Genomic DNA, 11,901 nt, shown 5'->3' with positions numbered 1-11,901 from the left:
GTCCGCACGCAGGGCGCGAGCTTCGTGGCGACGCTTCCTTCCGGCGGTCGCCGCCGCGGACGGATTCGCGCGGCGCCACCTCCTGGACTGAGGCAATCGCTGGCGCCAGCGTCGGATTCCCGTGCTGCGGCCCGGGCACACGCGGTCCGCGCCTCCTCGCCATGGCCCCCCTCTCGACGCGGGTGCTGTTCCAACGGGGGCGACCCAAGAGCGACCGGCTAGGGAAGATCCGGAGCTTGGAGTAAGGGCCGGGGCCACACTGTCCGCCACCGGGGCCTGGGTCGGTGGGCAATCGGAAAAAAGCCTGGGATCCTTTCTCTCTCCCTTCCCGGCCCCGTTATCACCCCGAGTTTTTAAACACTCGGGCGAAACGCCGTCCTCTCGTTATGAGATGGGTCGGGGCGGTGGGGGTGGTGGTTCTGGGGCAGCGTTGCCCCAGAAGAGGGCCTGGGCTGCTAGGGAAACAGTCTTGTAGAAAGAATATGGAGCAACCTGTTGAGAGAGTTACAGGGGAACTCAGAGAGCCCCCCCAGAGGATCAGGAAAAAGCCTCTTGGAGATAGCCAGCTGCCTCAAGTTCTAAAGCAGTTATAAATGGAGGCGGTGTTGGGGATCAGCTGCACAGACAACAAGAAATATCAAGAGAAAAGCCATCTGAGGTGCCTGGGCTGACATGAGTGTGGGGTGGCAAGTCGGTGGGCCTGCCCCCTGAGCTGGTCCTGTCTGCGCCACTCCCCAGCCTGTCAGGGCTGAATCTGCTCTCAGAGGACTTGGACCTCAATCTCCTGGGTCGCTTGAAGCAGCTGCAAGAGCTGGACCTCTCGGACAACCAACTGGAAACGCTGCCTGCTGACCTGGGTCTGCCCCACTTGCATGTCCTCCATTGTGCCAACAACCAGCTGAGCGACGTCACCCCCCTCTGCCAGTTCCCGCAGCTCGAGGAGCTCAGCCTGGAGGGCAACCCCTTCCTGACAGTAAGTGGGTGCCCGCAGCAACCCCAGGCGCTCGATGGGCTGGGGCTTAGCCACAGACTGGGCACAACCCTGAGCCGCTCTTCCCTCATCCTCCAGGTCAGTGACAGTCTGAAAATCACCTTCCTCCTGCCCGAGCTCCGTAAGTTCAACGGCAAGGATGTTTCCACCATTCGCTCTAAGGCAGAGAACCTGAATCGGGAGCTGACCACCAGGGTGAGGAACCGGGAGGAGTCCCTGGTGCTCGGGAGCCTTGAGGAGTGAGTGACAGAATGGGGTATTTGGAGAACTCCGAGAGGGGCTACAGCGGCCCTGAGACCCTACCCTGACCCAGGGCTCTGAGCTTGGCCTCTTGTTCTTGTGCAGGCAGGGGATGTTGAGACGTTTTCATGGTGACACTACACTGGGCCAGCTTTTCCCTTCAGGGACTGTTTGTCCCTATGGCTCGCTTGGGTTTGTACAGCATGCAGCCGAGAAGACTGTGGTTCCTGGAGGCTTCCCGGAGGCGATGAGGGCGACGCCTCTGATCGCTAGAGACAGGCGCCACAGAAGGTCCAGGAGAGCTGGGCTGGCCTGAGCCTGAACCTGGTCCCTCTTGTACCAGGTCGCAACTCACTGGAGGAAGTTCATGGCTGCGCTGAGCCGAGAAGAGAAGGCAAAGGCCCAGGCCAACTTTGTGAAGTCAGCTGTCAGGAATGTCCGCTACGGGCCCGTGTCGCTCAGCGAATTCACCCAGTGGCGGGTATGCCCTCCCAGCTGCTTCCTCCCTGGCTCCCGCAGCCCGAGCCGCCCTGGAGGTTGCTGGCCACGAGAGGACGTGGGGAGTAGGGCAGGTCAGGGAAGGTGGCCCTGGGGGCTGGAAAGACCCTTCCCCAGCTCTGACTGGCTGTCTGGGAGGGGCTGGAGGCCCCGGGACCGTGCCCGGCTTCCTGACGGCCTGCTCCCACCCAGGTGCGGATGATCTCTGAGGAGTTGGTGGCCTCTGGTGGAACCCACGCGCGTGAGGCAGACATGCCAGAGGGGCCCCACAAAGCCACAGCTACCCAGGAGCCCAGGGTGAGTGGTTCCATGGGGCTCCCAGGCTCCTTGGGCCTGCCTTGGCCCTTCCTGCCTCAAGAGGCATTAGGGAAGCAGGGGACCTTGAGATATGCCCAGGAGATGGTCTCCTGTGCTAGAGTGGGTTCCCTCTGATCCTGGTACCCCTTGCCTCCCATACCCCAGGAGGGTGAAGTTGAGTCTGTGACAGGGAAGAGGCAAGCCCTGAGCAGATGGGTGCCTGGTCACGACGCCTCAGCCTGCCCCACCCCCTCCTCCACAGGCCAGGCCTGTGGCCTTGAGGCGGCCAGGTGATATCCCACTCAGCCTCTCGCCCCAGAAGCGGGTGTGCACCTCCCCGTTGGCGCCGGTGGAGGGCAGCCTTGTGGGCTCTGACAGCAGCCAGGTGAGCCCTGCGCGGTGGCAGGGAGGTGCAAGGCGGGAGAGAGGGCCCGGCCGCCGTGACTACCCTCTCCCCCCACCCCTCTCCTGCAGCTGGAGCCCCTGCACTTCCTGCAGTGCCACAGCAAGAACAACAGCCCCAGCGACCTCAGAACGCAGCTCTGGGCCTGCGCCTTCGAGCCGGCCTGGGATGAGGGTACACACTTCGGGGGCAGGGGCCCTGGGAATGCCACCTGCAGGGGCTACCTGGAAGGCTGGGAAGCAGGGAGGGACAGAGAGCTTAAAGTGTCATCCAGGTCAGGAGGAGCGACTGCTGCGGACAGCTGGAAATGTTTTCACCAGACTGACCTCCCAAACAGGGCAGGCAGGGGCCACGTCGCAGACCGTGGCCACGTGTGGTGGGGAGGCCGTGTGTGTGATCGACTGCCAGACGGGCATTGTACTACACAAGTACAAGGTGCCTGGCGAGGTGAGTGCCAGCGCCTGGCTCCTGCGAGGTGGGCAGAGCCTTGGCTCCTGGGGGCAGGAGTGTTGAGGTTGACGGGCCAGACTCGGCTACCTGCTCACCAGGTGGCCTTTGTCTTTGGTGCTGGACCGGGGTTCCCAGGTAGCTCTGCCCCTCGGTGACTGCTCCCCTCCCCGCCCCAGGAGTTCTTCTCCGTGGCCTGGACCACCCTGACGGTGGTCACACAGACCGGCCACAAGAAGCGCTGGAACGTGCTGGCGGCTGCGGGCCTGCGTGGGCTGGTCCGGCTGCTGCACGTGCAGGCCGGCTTCTGCTGCGGGCTCATCCGGGGCCACAAGAAGGCCATTGCCACCCTCTGCTTCAGCCCCACCCACGAGACCCACCTCTTCAGTAAGACCCTCCTCCCACACCCCCAGGGTTCCCCAAGTACCCGTGTCTTACAGCCTGGCACCTCGGCTCCTCCCCAGGGTGGGCCTCACATCAGCTGCCAAGGTCAGCTCAGACTGCGGTGGGAAGCACGAGGCTTCAGGGACACCTGACCCGGCTTCGGATTCTGTCTTGTTCCCCCAACCTGCCCTGCAGCCTTGGAGGTTTCTCAGAGCCAGGGCAGTGTCTGCCATCTGGGTGGGTACCCCAGCCCTCTGGGTGTGGTGAGGTGGTATCTGAGCTGTAGCTGCCTGGTGTGGGGCACGCTAGGTTTGAGCAGGATAAGGATGGGGCCCTGGGAGTCCTGTCTCCCAGCTGTGGCCCTCCCTCCCTCCCTGCCTTGGAGCGGCTGGCCTTGGGAGCCTGGTCTCCACCTGGGATGCAGCCTGCAGGAGGCAGCGGGGCCTTCTCAGAGCCATCTGTCTCCTTCGCATCCCCTTGCCAGCGGCCTCCTACGACAAGCGCATCATCCTCTGGGACATCGGGACACCCAACCAGGACTACGAATTCCAGGCCAGGTGCCACTGCGAGGCAGGACAGCCCGGGACGGGGGGTGGGCGCACCCGAGTCTGCGGCCTCACGGCCTCCTGCCTCTCATCTGCTGGCAGCCACCTGCTCACACTGGATACCACCTCCACCCCACTGCGCCTCTGCCCTGTTGCACCCTGCCCGGACACCTACCTGCTGGCCGGCTGCGAGGGCGGCTGCTGCTGCTGGGATGTGCGGCTGGACCAGCCCCAGAAGAGGAGGTGAGCCCCGGCAGGGGATGCCCCGAAAGCCCGTCCTCAGAGCCGAGCAGCTGCAGGTCCGAGGGTCTGACCCCAGGCACACCTGCCAGGGGAAGGGCCTGCACTATGCCCCCCACCCTGGGCAGCCCAGAGGCAGTTTCCAGGGCCCTCTTTGCAGAGCTGGGGTGTTTGCACCTCTTGCTCATCTCTCGAGGAAAGATCACACTTCCCAGCACCCCAGGCTGTGATCACCTCATCATTGCCCGGGTCCTGCCACTTGCCAGCTGTGGGACCTTCCCTTCTCCAGCATGATTTCCTCATCTGCGAAGTGGGGACAGTGACTCACACCTCAGGACTAGTGGGGGGCAAGAGGGATGGGGTCTGGGCTGGGACGAGGCCTCGGGAAGGCCAGCTTGAGGCTTGTGGCTCCTGGACCCTGGGAGAGCTGAGGCAGTGCTCGGGAGGGAAGCCCTGCCCTCGAGGGTCCCAGAGCCTGGTGAAGGAGACAGGCATTAAAATCACACAAGGTGTGATTGACGTCAGCGACGAATAAGGTGCTCCGAGAGCAGCAGGGAGGCTCAGGGGACTCTGAGGTGACCAGTGACAGATGGACAGGTCCTCAGACCTATGCTCTTCATGGATCCCAAGGGGAGGGTCAGGTGGGCAGACGGAGGGAGGGTCTTCACACAGAGGGAAGTGCAAAGGGCAGTGAGCTGGCTGACAAGGGAGGTCTGGCCACAGCTTGGGCAACTGGAGGGAAGGCAGGGGCAAGGTGGCTGGGCCAGGGGACACCGGCCCTGTGGTCCCTGGTGAGGTACTGAATTTTAACCTAAGTACAGGAAGTAGCCTGGGGAGAATTTGAGGGCAAGTGGCAGGGGAAAACTAGAGCAACATCTTAGCACAGACCAACTGCCACCGGGCAGTGGTCCAGCCAGGTGTTGGCAGCCCCCTGCCTCCTCCCTCCATGCCCACCCGCGTCCGCCTCCTCCCCAAGTCCTATGATGCCTTCCCCACACCTCAGACGCGTCTGCCTCTTGGGGTGGGTACTTGGCTGCCTTGTGTGGATCTCGGACTCTGCTGGGACCCTCTCCAAGCAGTGTGACTCCGCGCGCTCAGCCGCCACTCTGCACACTGCCCTCGGGGTCAGAGCAAACCCCTGCCCGGGCCAGCAAGCTGCTCACCTCACTCAGCCCGAGGCACAGCCTGGCTTCCGAGCCCTTCCTGGCCAAACCCCACCCCACCCCAACCCGCTGGCTCCCCCTTCAGGGTTTGGATGGACCAGGGGTCCTGAGGAAGTGCCCGGCAGGGATCTGAAGGAGCACCCAGCTTTGATGTGTGGCACTTCCTGCAGCCTTCCGGGCTAACCAGCATCTTCCGCTGCCCCGCAGGGTGTGTGAAGTGGAGTTCGTCTTCTCCGAGGGCTCCGAGGCATCCGGACAGAGAGTGGACGGTCTGGCATTCGTGAACGAGGATGTCGTGGGTGAGTGAGCCCAGCTCCAGGGACAGTCTGGCTTCTTGGGACCCCACTGGCCAGGCCTTCTGTGCTGACTTCTCTGTGGGCGGGGGTTTAGGTCCAAGGGTTTCTGAGGGGGCCCTCAGCATGGACCAGGGAAGTGTCTGGAGAGGGCCCCCCCGCAACAGGCATAGCTCTTCCTTCTCCCATCAGCCTCCAAGGGGAGCAGCCTGGGCACCATCTGCCTGTGGAGCTGGAGTCAGACGTGGCAGGGCCGGGGCAGCCAGCCCACGGTGGCGGTGGTGGTCCTGGCTCGGCTGCAGTGGTCGCCCACCATCCTGGCCTACTTCTCCCTTAGCACGTGTCCTGGTGAGTGGCCCCCCTCCTTCCCCGCTCCCGGCCGCCCCCCAAGTTCTGTCCCACCTAAGGCTCCATCCCTGTTCTGACAGACAAGGGGCTTGTGCTCTGCGGGGACGAGCAGGGCAGCGTGTGGATCTATGACGTCAGGCCCCTCCTGGCGCAGCGTTCCCCGCCGCAGGCCGCCCTGCAGGCCCCCACGCAGGTAGGCACGCAGGGGGCCGGTGCCGCCCAGGGGCCCTGCTCAGGAAGCAGCTGCTCAGCCCCCTCTCTCTTCCCCCCAGATCCTTAAGTGGCCCCAGCCCCAGGCGTTGGGCCAGACGGTGACCAAGACGATGGTAAACACGGTGGTGGCCAACCCCACCTTTACCTATCTCACGGCGCTGACCGACTCCAACATCGTTGCCATCTGGAGAAGGGGCGAGCCCTGAGCACACGGGCCTGCCTCCGCCACGGGGCACCAGGGACACAACTTAACTTATTCAGCTTTGGGGGTAGTAATGGGATCTTTATGTCTGTGTTGTGTTTTTTTTTTTAATTAAACGCTACTTTGTAATAGAAGCTTGGGGAGAGCTCTCTGTGGGTCCCATCCCTGCACTGAGTGAGGCCGGCCAGCCCTGCTGCCAAGGCTTCCAGAGCAGACTCCTGGAAGCACACGGGTTTTCAGTTCCCTTCTGCTTGAGACAGTGCCTGGCAGCCCCAGGTTCCCAGGGTTTGCTAGAATGAGTTAGCTCCTGCCACCTTCTCAAGACAGAGATCGGGTCTGTGGGCCAGTCCACTCTGAAACAAGGCCCCCAAGTGGCGTCGGAACAGGTCCTCTACCTCCACTGAACTGACGGTCCTTTAGCTGTGAGGTCATCTCTGCTCAGCCCACAGCTGGGTTGTTTCCAGTCATGCTTTATTAGGAAAATAAAACCAACTCTCTATGTACAGGACACATCAGTGTCTGGAGGCTGGAGGGGAGCTCACTGGACCCTGTGAGGAGGCCCACAGCTGGTGGAAGTGCTCTCGTCCACCTGGAGAAGGGCCCGGGGCAGCCAGCTACTCGATGCCCTCCTGCTTGTCTTTGATGGCCACCTGTCAGGGAGCAAGGATGTTGAAGACTCAGCCCCAGCCTCCCTGACCAAGGGCCGCCAGGAAACCGCCACTGTGCCCCTCCCCAGAGTGCAGCCGTGAGCTAACAGAAGCAGCAAGCTGGGGCCTCAAACATTCTGGGTGCTGGGCAGGTGCCCCAGAGACCCTGGAGCCAGCCCACCCACGCCATCATTCCCCCACAGCCCAGGTCCTGTTGCCTGGGGCAGGAGGGAGTCGGGGGACAGAGGTGCCTCCTGGTGGCTCCGGAAGCCGTGGCTCTTTCCCACTCAATTATGCCTAGACTTTGAAGACCCCTGAATAAACAAGTGTGGCCACACCCATTTGGGCTTCTTGATGATGGAACCCCCAGGGTACAGTGAGCTGCACCCTGGACAGAGACCACAGGGGGCCGGCATCACCAGGAAGAGGCTTGGAGGGCCAGCCCCAAGCAGCGGGCCCCTTGCTCCCACAAGGAGACCCAGGGCACCAGGGGAGGTCCCACCCCCGGATGCAGAGCGCAGGTTCCAGGCCTCAGCTCCATAACCCCTCAGTCCACACTTGGATGCTGTGGCGGACGTCCCTGCTTGGTCATCACCCCTTTCCCCGCCCCGCCCAATAAGTCAGAGGCAACCCCCTGGGGGCCGTCCTGGGTGAGGGCCTACAGGCTGGTGTCTGCAGGGACCGCCCCCTGCCCCTCCCACAGTGGGCCTCACCCGGAAGCGCTCTTCCAGTAGGGACAGCTCGCTGATGAGGTCAGTGATAGCGTTGGTGAAGGCCTCCTGGGGGCTGTAGTCCGGCGTCGTCTGCACCCGGATGATGATCTTGTGCTCCAAGGGGTGCGGGACTTTGTAGCCAGCAAACAGCACCTGCGGGTCCTTGAGGAGCTGCCTGAGACATGGACAGGCATGGTGAGGGGGGCAGGGTGCTGAGCCGAGTGCACTTGGGGCTCTGACCCCTTTGTAGCCTTCTAATCAAAGGTCTCCCTGTTGGCTTGTGGCCTGAAAGCACATGCAGCTACTCCTGACCTTTAAGAGTTTGTGTTGTGGTCACACACCCTCACCCCAGCCCCCACAAAAATCTTGAGTTAAACAGACACCCAAAGACAACACAGTCAGTGGGGACTCCTCCCACACACACCCCTACAGGCACAAGGGTCAACGACCCTTCCCACTGAACAGGGTTTCCCGCCACCTCTTCCCTCAGGGGATGTCAGGGAGCCTGCAAAAGCCCCAGAGAAACCTCCCAAAGCAGGAAAAATCCAGCCAGCGTCCAGTAAACCAGAAAAAAAAAAAAAAAAAGCCCCATTCCCAGCCCCCAAAGAGCATCTGGCAGAGTAAATAAAGGCAGCAGGTGGAGAAGGCTCCAGGCTCTGAGCACTTGAAACAGAAATGGAAATCCTCCAGGCAACGCGGGCTGGCAGCTGCATCCGCACACACGGGGTCCCGCTCCATGAGGTTGTGGGGAGTGAAGCCTGTGCCCTGGGCACCGGGAGATTTCCTCCTGCGTGGCTCTGTCAAGCATGAGCACTGGGGGGCTCCCCTGGTGGTTCAGCAATAAAGAATCTGCCTGCCAACGTCAGAGACAAGGATTCGACCCCTGGATCAGGAAGACAACACATGCAACTTGGCAGGTGACTAAGCCCGTGCGCCGCAACTATGGAGCCAGTGCTCAGAGCCTGGGAGCCGCAATGACCAAGCCCACGTGCCACAGCCACTGAAGCCGGGGCTGCTTGTGTCCTGAGCAAGAGAGGCCACTCCACTGAGAAGCCCTCATACCGCACCTAGAGAGTACCCTGCATAATAATGAAGACCCAGCACAGCCAAAAATAAATGTTTGATAGAGTGTGCACACCGAGGGAGGGGTGGGGCCTGGCATAGGAGGGGACACTGCGCTCACACGGGCGGGGGGCCGCAGCAGGACACCAGAGACAGCCTGGGTGCACCCCTGGCGTGGTGCTGGGCGGGAGTCATCCAGACAGAAGGTGGGCAACCCCGCCCCCTAACTCACACCAGGAGAAAAACAGGCTCCTCCTGCCTGCAGCCTCAAACATGCACACCTGGGAAAGGCCTGGCTTCACTGACAGCATTTCTCAGCAGCGAGAGGACTAGTTCCTGGGCCAGAGTGGCAATCCCACTGCTGGCCACCTACCGGGCCAGGACTTTGCTGGTGCAAATATCAGGCGTCAGGTAACCACCAGGACACCGGATGACCACGGAGTCCCTCTCCCACCTCCTTCCCTTATTCTACTGACAATCGCTGGCACGTACATCTTGGAATGCCAGGTGTCACTGATGTCACTATTTGTGACAGGGCGGACAACCCTGACGGCGTCTCGTGAGCACAGAGCCTCAAGTGGGCCTCCTTTTCTGTGGCTCACTGTGCATTTACTTTCTTTAGTCGGATAACTGAGCCAACACAGAGAAATGGCTGCAAGACCAGATGTGGGGGCACCGTCATTTGGAAGAAAAGGTACTGGGATCTGTGAATTCCCACAGCCAGCTCCCAGGACTTTCTGGAGCTCACAGAGCCTCGAGAATGTCTTCTGGAACTTGATGCTTGGCCTCTCAAAAAGCCTATCAAACGTAACTCCCAGGACTTCTCTCATCATCCCGTGGCTAAGACGCCACACTCCCGATGTAGGGGGCGCAAGACCCGGTGCAGCCAAGTAAATAAATACTTTAAAAAACACAACCCCCAAAAGCCACTGACTTGGAACTTACGATTTAATGATGTTTCCTAGCGTGTGGTCCTCCTTGTTGATGGTGAACAAACAGGCATTGGGTACTTTGGTGTCCTTGTTAATGGTGATCCTAGGAAGAGGCAGAGACAACAGATTGGGGGCGGGGGGTTTCATCCCTGGAGCCTAAACCCTGTCCTCCAAGGAAAGCTTAGGCCCTACCTCCTCCTGAGAGCCCTTCCCCATCTCTTCATTCCATACAAACCTCTCTGACTCAGAGAAGCCCAAACCCAGCCACATCTGGTACTGTGGGATCCTCACCTTCTCTGAATTATCCCTTCTTCTCGAGCAGAGCTTCTCAACTTTGGCACCACTGATATTTTAGGCCAGAAATTTTTTTTGTAGGGGGCTGTCCGGTACACTGTAGGGTATTAGCAGTAGCCCTGGTCTTTACCCACTAGAAACCAGAAAAGTTTGCAGACAAAGTGGCCCCCCAGGTTGAGAACCACTGCTCTCAAGCCATTTCTCTGTGTTGGCTCAGTTATCCGACTAAAGACTGAAGTGGCTGGCAAGGGGCTACGGGCTAGACTGCAGAGCCTTGCAGTTAAGACCAGGCAGTTAAGAGAAAGAAAAGCCAGCATTTAAGATGGTCTTTTGGACTTTCCTGGCAGTCCAGTGGTCAAGAGACTGCGCTTCCACTGCAGGGGGTGCGGGTTTCATCCCTGGTTGGGAAAGATTCCCCGTGCCATCGCAGCGTGGAGGAAAAAAAAACAAAACAAAGCAAAAAAAGGTCTTCTTTGTGCTGAATCCTAGACTAAGCACTTCACATAAATAACCTAATTTATCCTCCCCAAGAGAAAATCCTGTGATTTAATACACTAATAAACTCATTTCTTAGATGAGGAAAGTGGTTCTCAGGCAGATTAAGTCACTTGTCCAAAGACACAGAGTTCTTAAGTGGGGGATCCTCAGGCAGGCTATCTGAGCGCTGGACTGCACTTTCCTTCACCAGCAGACAGTGAGGAGTCACTGAAGATTTTACACCGGCGAATGAAGATCCGGTGTGAGCCTGACAGCCATCAGACTGTCCTCTGTATGCAGCAAAGAGGATAACGGTGCAGGGTGGGAAGACTCTGGAGCCAGAAACCCTAGGTTCGAATACAGATCGGCTAATTTCTGTGAGCTTGGGGGAGTTACTTAACCTTTCTGAGCCTCGGTTTCTTCATCTACAAAATGGGGCGGCTCACCACCGCCCAGCAATGTCTTAAGTTTGGCAGACACGGGTGTGGAGCACTCAGCGAGTAGACGCTCAAGCAAAACTTGCTTCTGCCTCCCGGCAGAGGACGGGCAGAGAAGCCCCAGAATCTGCGGGCGCAGACGGTCAAGGGCCCGCGACCCTCCCCCGTCTCTGACCCAGGCTGGTTCCACTTACTTCTTCTCGCCCTCGAAGAGCAAGAACGACTCGAAGGCGGGAGGGGCGTTCATCCTAGCGTCGCGGCCACCTAAACCGCTGCAGCAGCCACCACCGCCTCCAGGGCACTACCAAGCGACCACTTCCGGGTTAGCGGCTGCTTCCGGATTATGCCGGCAGTGCCAACCCCGTGTGAGGATCGGCTCGTTGCCCCCTATCGGCCTGGAGGATCCTGCGCAGGCGTGAGAAGCCGCCAAGGGTGGGGGCTGGTGGCTCTGCGCATGCGCGAGTCTAGAAGCGCCTCTCCGCTCACCGGCGGGCCCTGGCGCGCCTTGGCGCTCGGTGGGAACGCTGAGGGGTGCTCTTTCAGTTCTCAGACATCCTTGTCTAAGCCAAGCGGGAAGCCAGCGGTGTATTTCCCTCTGCTCTCTTTGTCCCTTTATCCCTCTTTGGAAATGTGCCCTTGGAGTACACAGCAACAGGCTCCTGAATGGAGAAGGAAGCCTTGTGGTGGTGGGCAGATGTGACCCGAAGGGACGGAAGAAACTTCCCCTGGGCTAGACGGTTGTGTATGAAAACAATCCCCGTGTCCACGCGAAGGGCTACAAGACCCCTGGCCGGGTTGTCAACTGACTTTCCAGGTGGGCTTATAGCCTAGTGAGTTTCTTGTTAGAGGAGGGAGGGCTAGGGAGGAAGCAAGTGTAAACAGGTGGGGACAAAAAAAAAAAAATGTCTGCCATTTCAGTAAACAAAGAACGGTTGCCCACTCTCTAGTTACCAGCCGCTGACAGTGCGCCCGGAGAGGAGTTCAGGATGGAGAAAAACCGGATGCTGGCCCTAGATAGTTAGGATGCCTATGTAGAAATCATTTCAGTGAGCCCACATTCTTGCATTTTCCCAAG

The 11,901-nt window shown here is 60.0% G+C and overlaps 2 protein-coding genes across 5 annotated transcripts; one reads left to right on the top strand and one right to left on the bottom strand.

Moving 5' to 3' along the window:
- LRWD1 (leucine rich repeats and WD repeat domain containing 1) lies at positions 36–6,398 on the top strand. 4 transcript variants are annotated; one of them, XR_001917246.1, is made up of 16 exons: positions 37–241; positions 739–973; positions 1,070–1,186; positions 1,575–1,712; positions 1,922–2,026; positions 2,289–2,411; positions 2,501–2,603; positions 2,767–2,876; positions 3,056–3,263; positions 3,341–3,497; positions 3,745–3,817; positions 3,908–4,048; positions 5,416–5,507; positions 5,694–5,849; positions 5,930–6,042; positions 6,122–6,398. XR_001917246.1 is itself a non-coding variant. In XM_018040396.1 (15 exons), exons 1-15 carry the CDS (start codon positions 162–164, stop codon positions 6,266–6,268), a joined length of 1,941 nt encoding a protein of 646 aa, XP_017895885.1. In that variant the 5' UTR covers positions 36–161; the 3' UTR covers positions 6,269–6,398. The 4 variants fall into 4 exon arrangements, 2 of the variants coding, with proteins under 2 accessions (XP_017895885.1, XP_017895884.1); XM_018040396.1 differs by lacking the exon at positions 3,341–3,497 and having other exon boundaries at positions 36–241; XR_001917245.1 differs by having other exon boundaries at positions 2,501–2,876.
- Positions 6,700–11,166, bottom strand: POLR2J (RNA polymerase II subunit J). Its single transcript, XM_005697804.3, has 4 exons — positions 11,021–11,166; positions 9,632–9,721; positions 7,625–7,799; positions 6,700–6,914 (listed from the first exon to the last, which is right to left on the bottom strand). The coding sequence occupies exons 1-4, from the start codon at positions 11,071–11,073 to the stop codon at positions 6,879–6,881; spliced, it is 354 nt and encodes a 117-aa protein (XP_005697861.1). The 5' UTR covers positions 11,074–11,166; the 3' UTR covers positions 6,700–6,878.

Source organism: Capra hircus, chromosome 25 (assembly GCF_001704415.2).
Source record: "Capra hircus breed San Clemente chromosome 25, ASM170441v1, whole genome shotgun sequence".
NCBI classification, from domain to species: Eukaryota; Metazoa; Chordata; class Mammalia; order Artiodactyla; family Bovidae; genus Capra; species Capra hircus.
The sequence above is the reverse complement of the archived record's forward strand: the minus strand, read 5'-3'. Positions and strand labels throughout refer to the sequence as shown.

Excerpts from the sequence above, each read along its gene's own strand:
- LRWD1 (XM_018040396.1), top strand. The coding sequence starts at position 162 with ATGGCCCCCCTCTCGACGCGGGTGCTGTTCCAACGGGGGCGACCCAAG. Across the intron at positions 242-738 it reads GGGAAGATCCGGAGCTTGGA|CCTGTCAGGGCTGAATCTGC; the intron begins GTAAGGGCCGGG and ends GCCACTCCCCAG. Across the intron at positions 2,027-2,288 it reads CAGCTACCCAGGAGCCCAGG|GCCAGGCCTGTGGCCTTGAG; the intron begins GTGAGTGGTTCC and ends CCTCCTCCACAG.
- POLR2J (XM_005697804.3), bottom strand. The coding sequence starts at position 11,073 with ATGAACGCCCCTCCCGCCTTCGAGTCGTTCTTGCTCTTCGAGGGCGAG. Across the intron at positions 9,722-11,020 it reads CTCTTCGAGGGCGAGAAGAA|GATCACCATTAACAAGGACA; the intron begins GTAAGTGGAACC and ends GCCTCTTCCTAG. Across the intron at positions 7,800-9,631 it reads CTAGGAAACATCATTAAATC|GCAGCTCCTCAAGGACCCGC; the intron begins GTAAGTTCCAAG and ends TCCATGTCTCAG.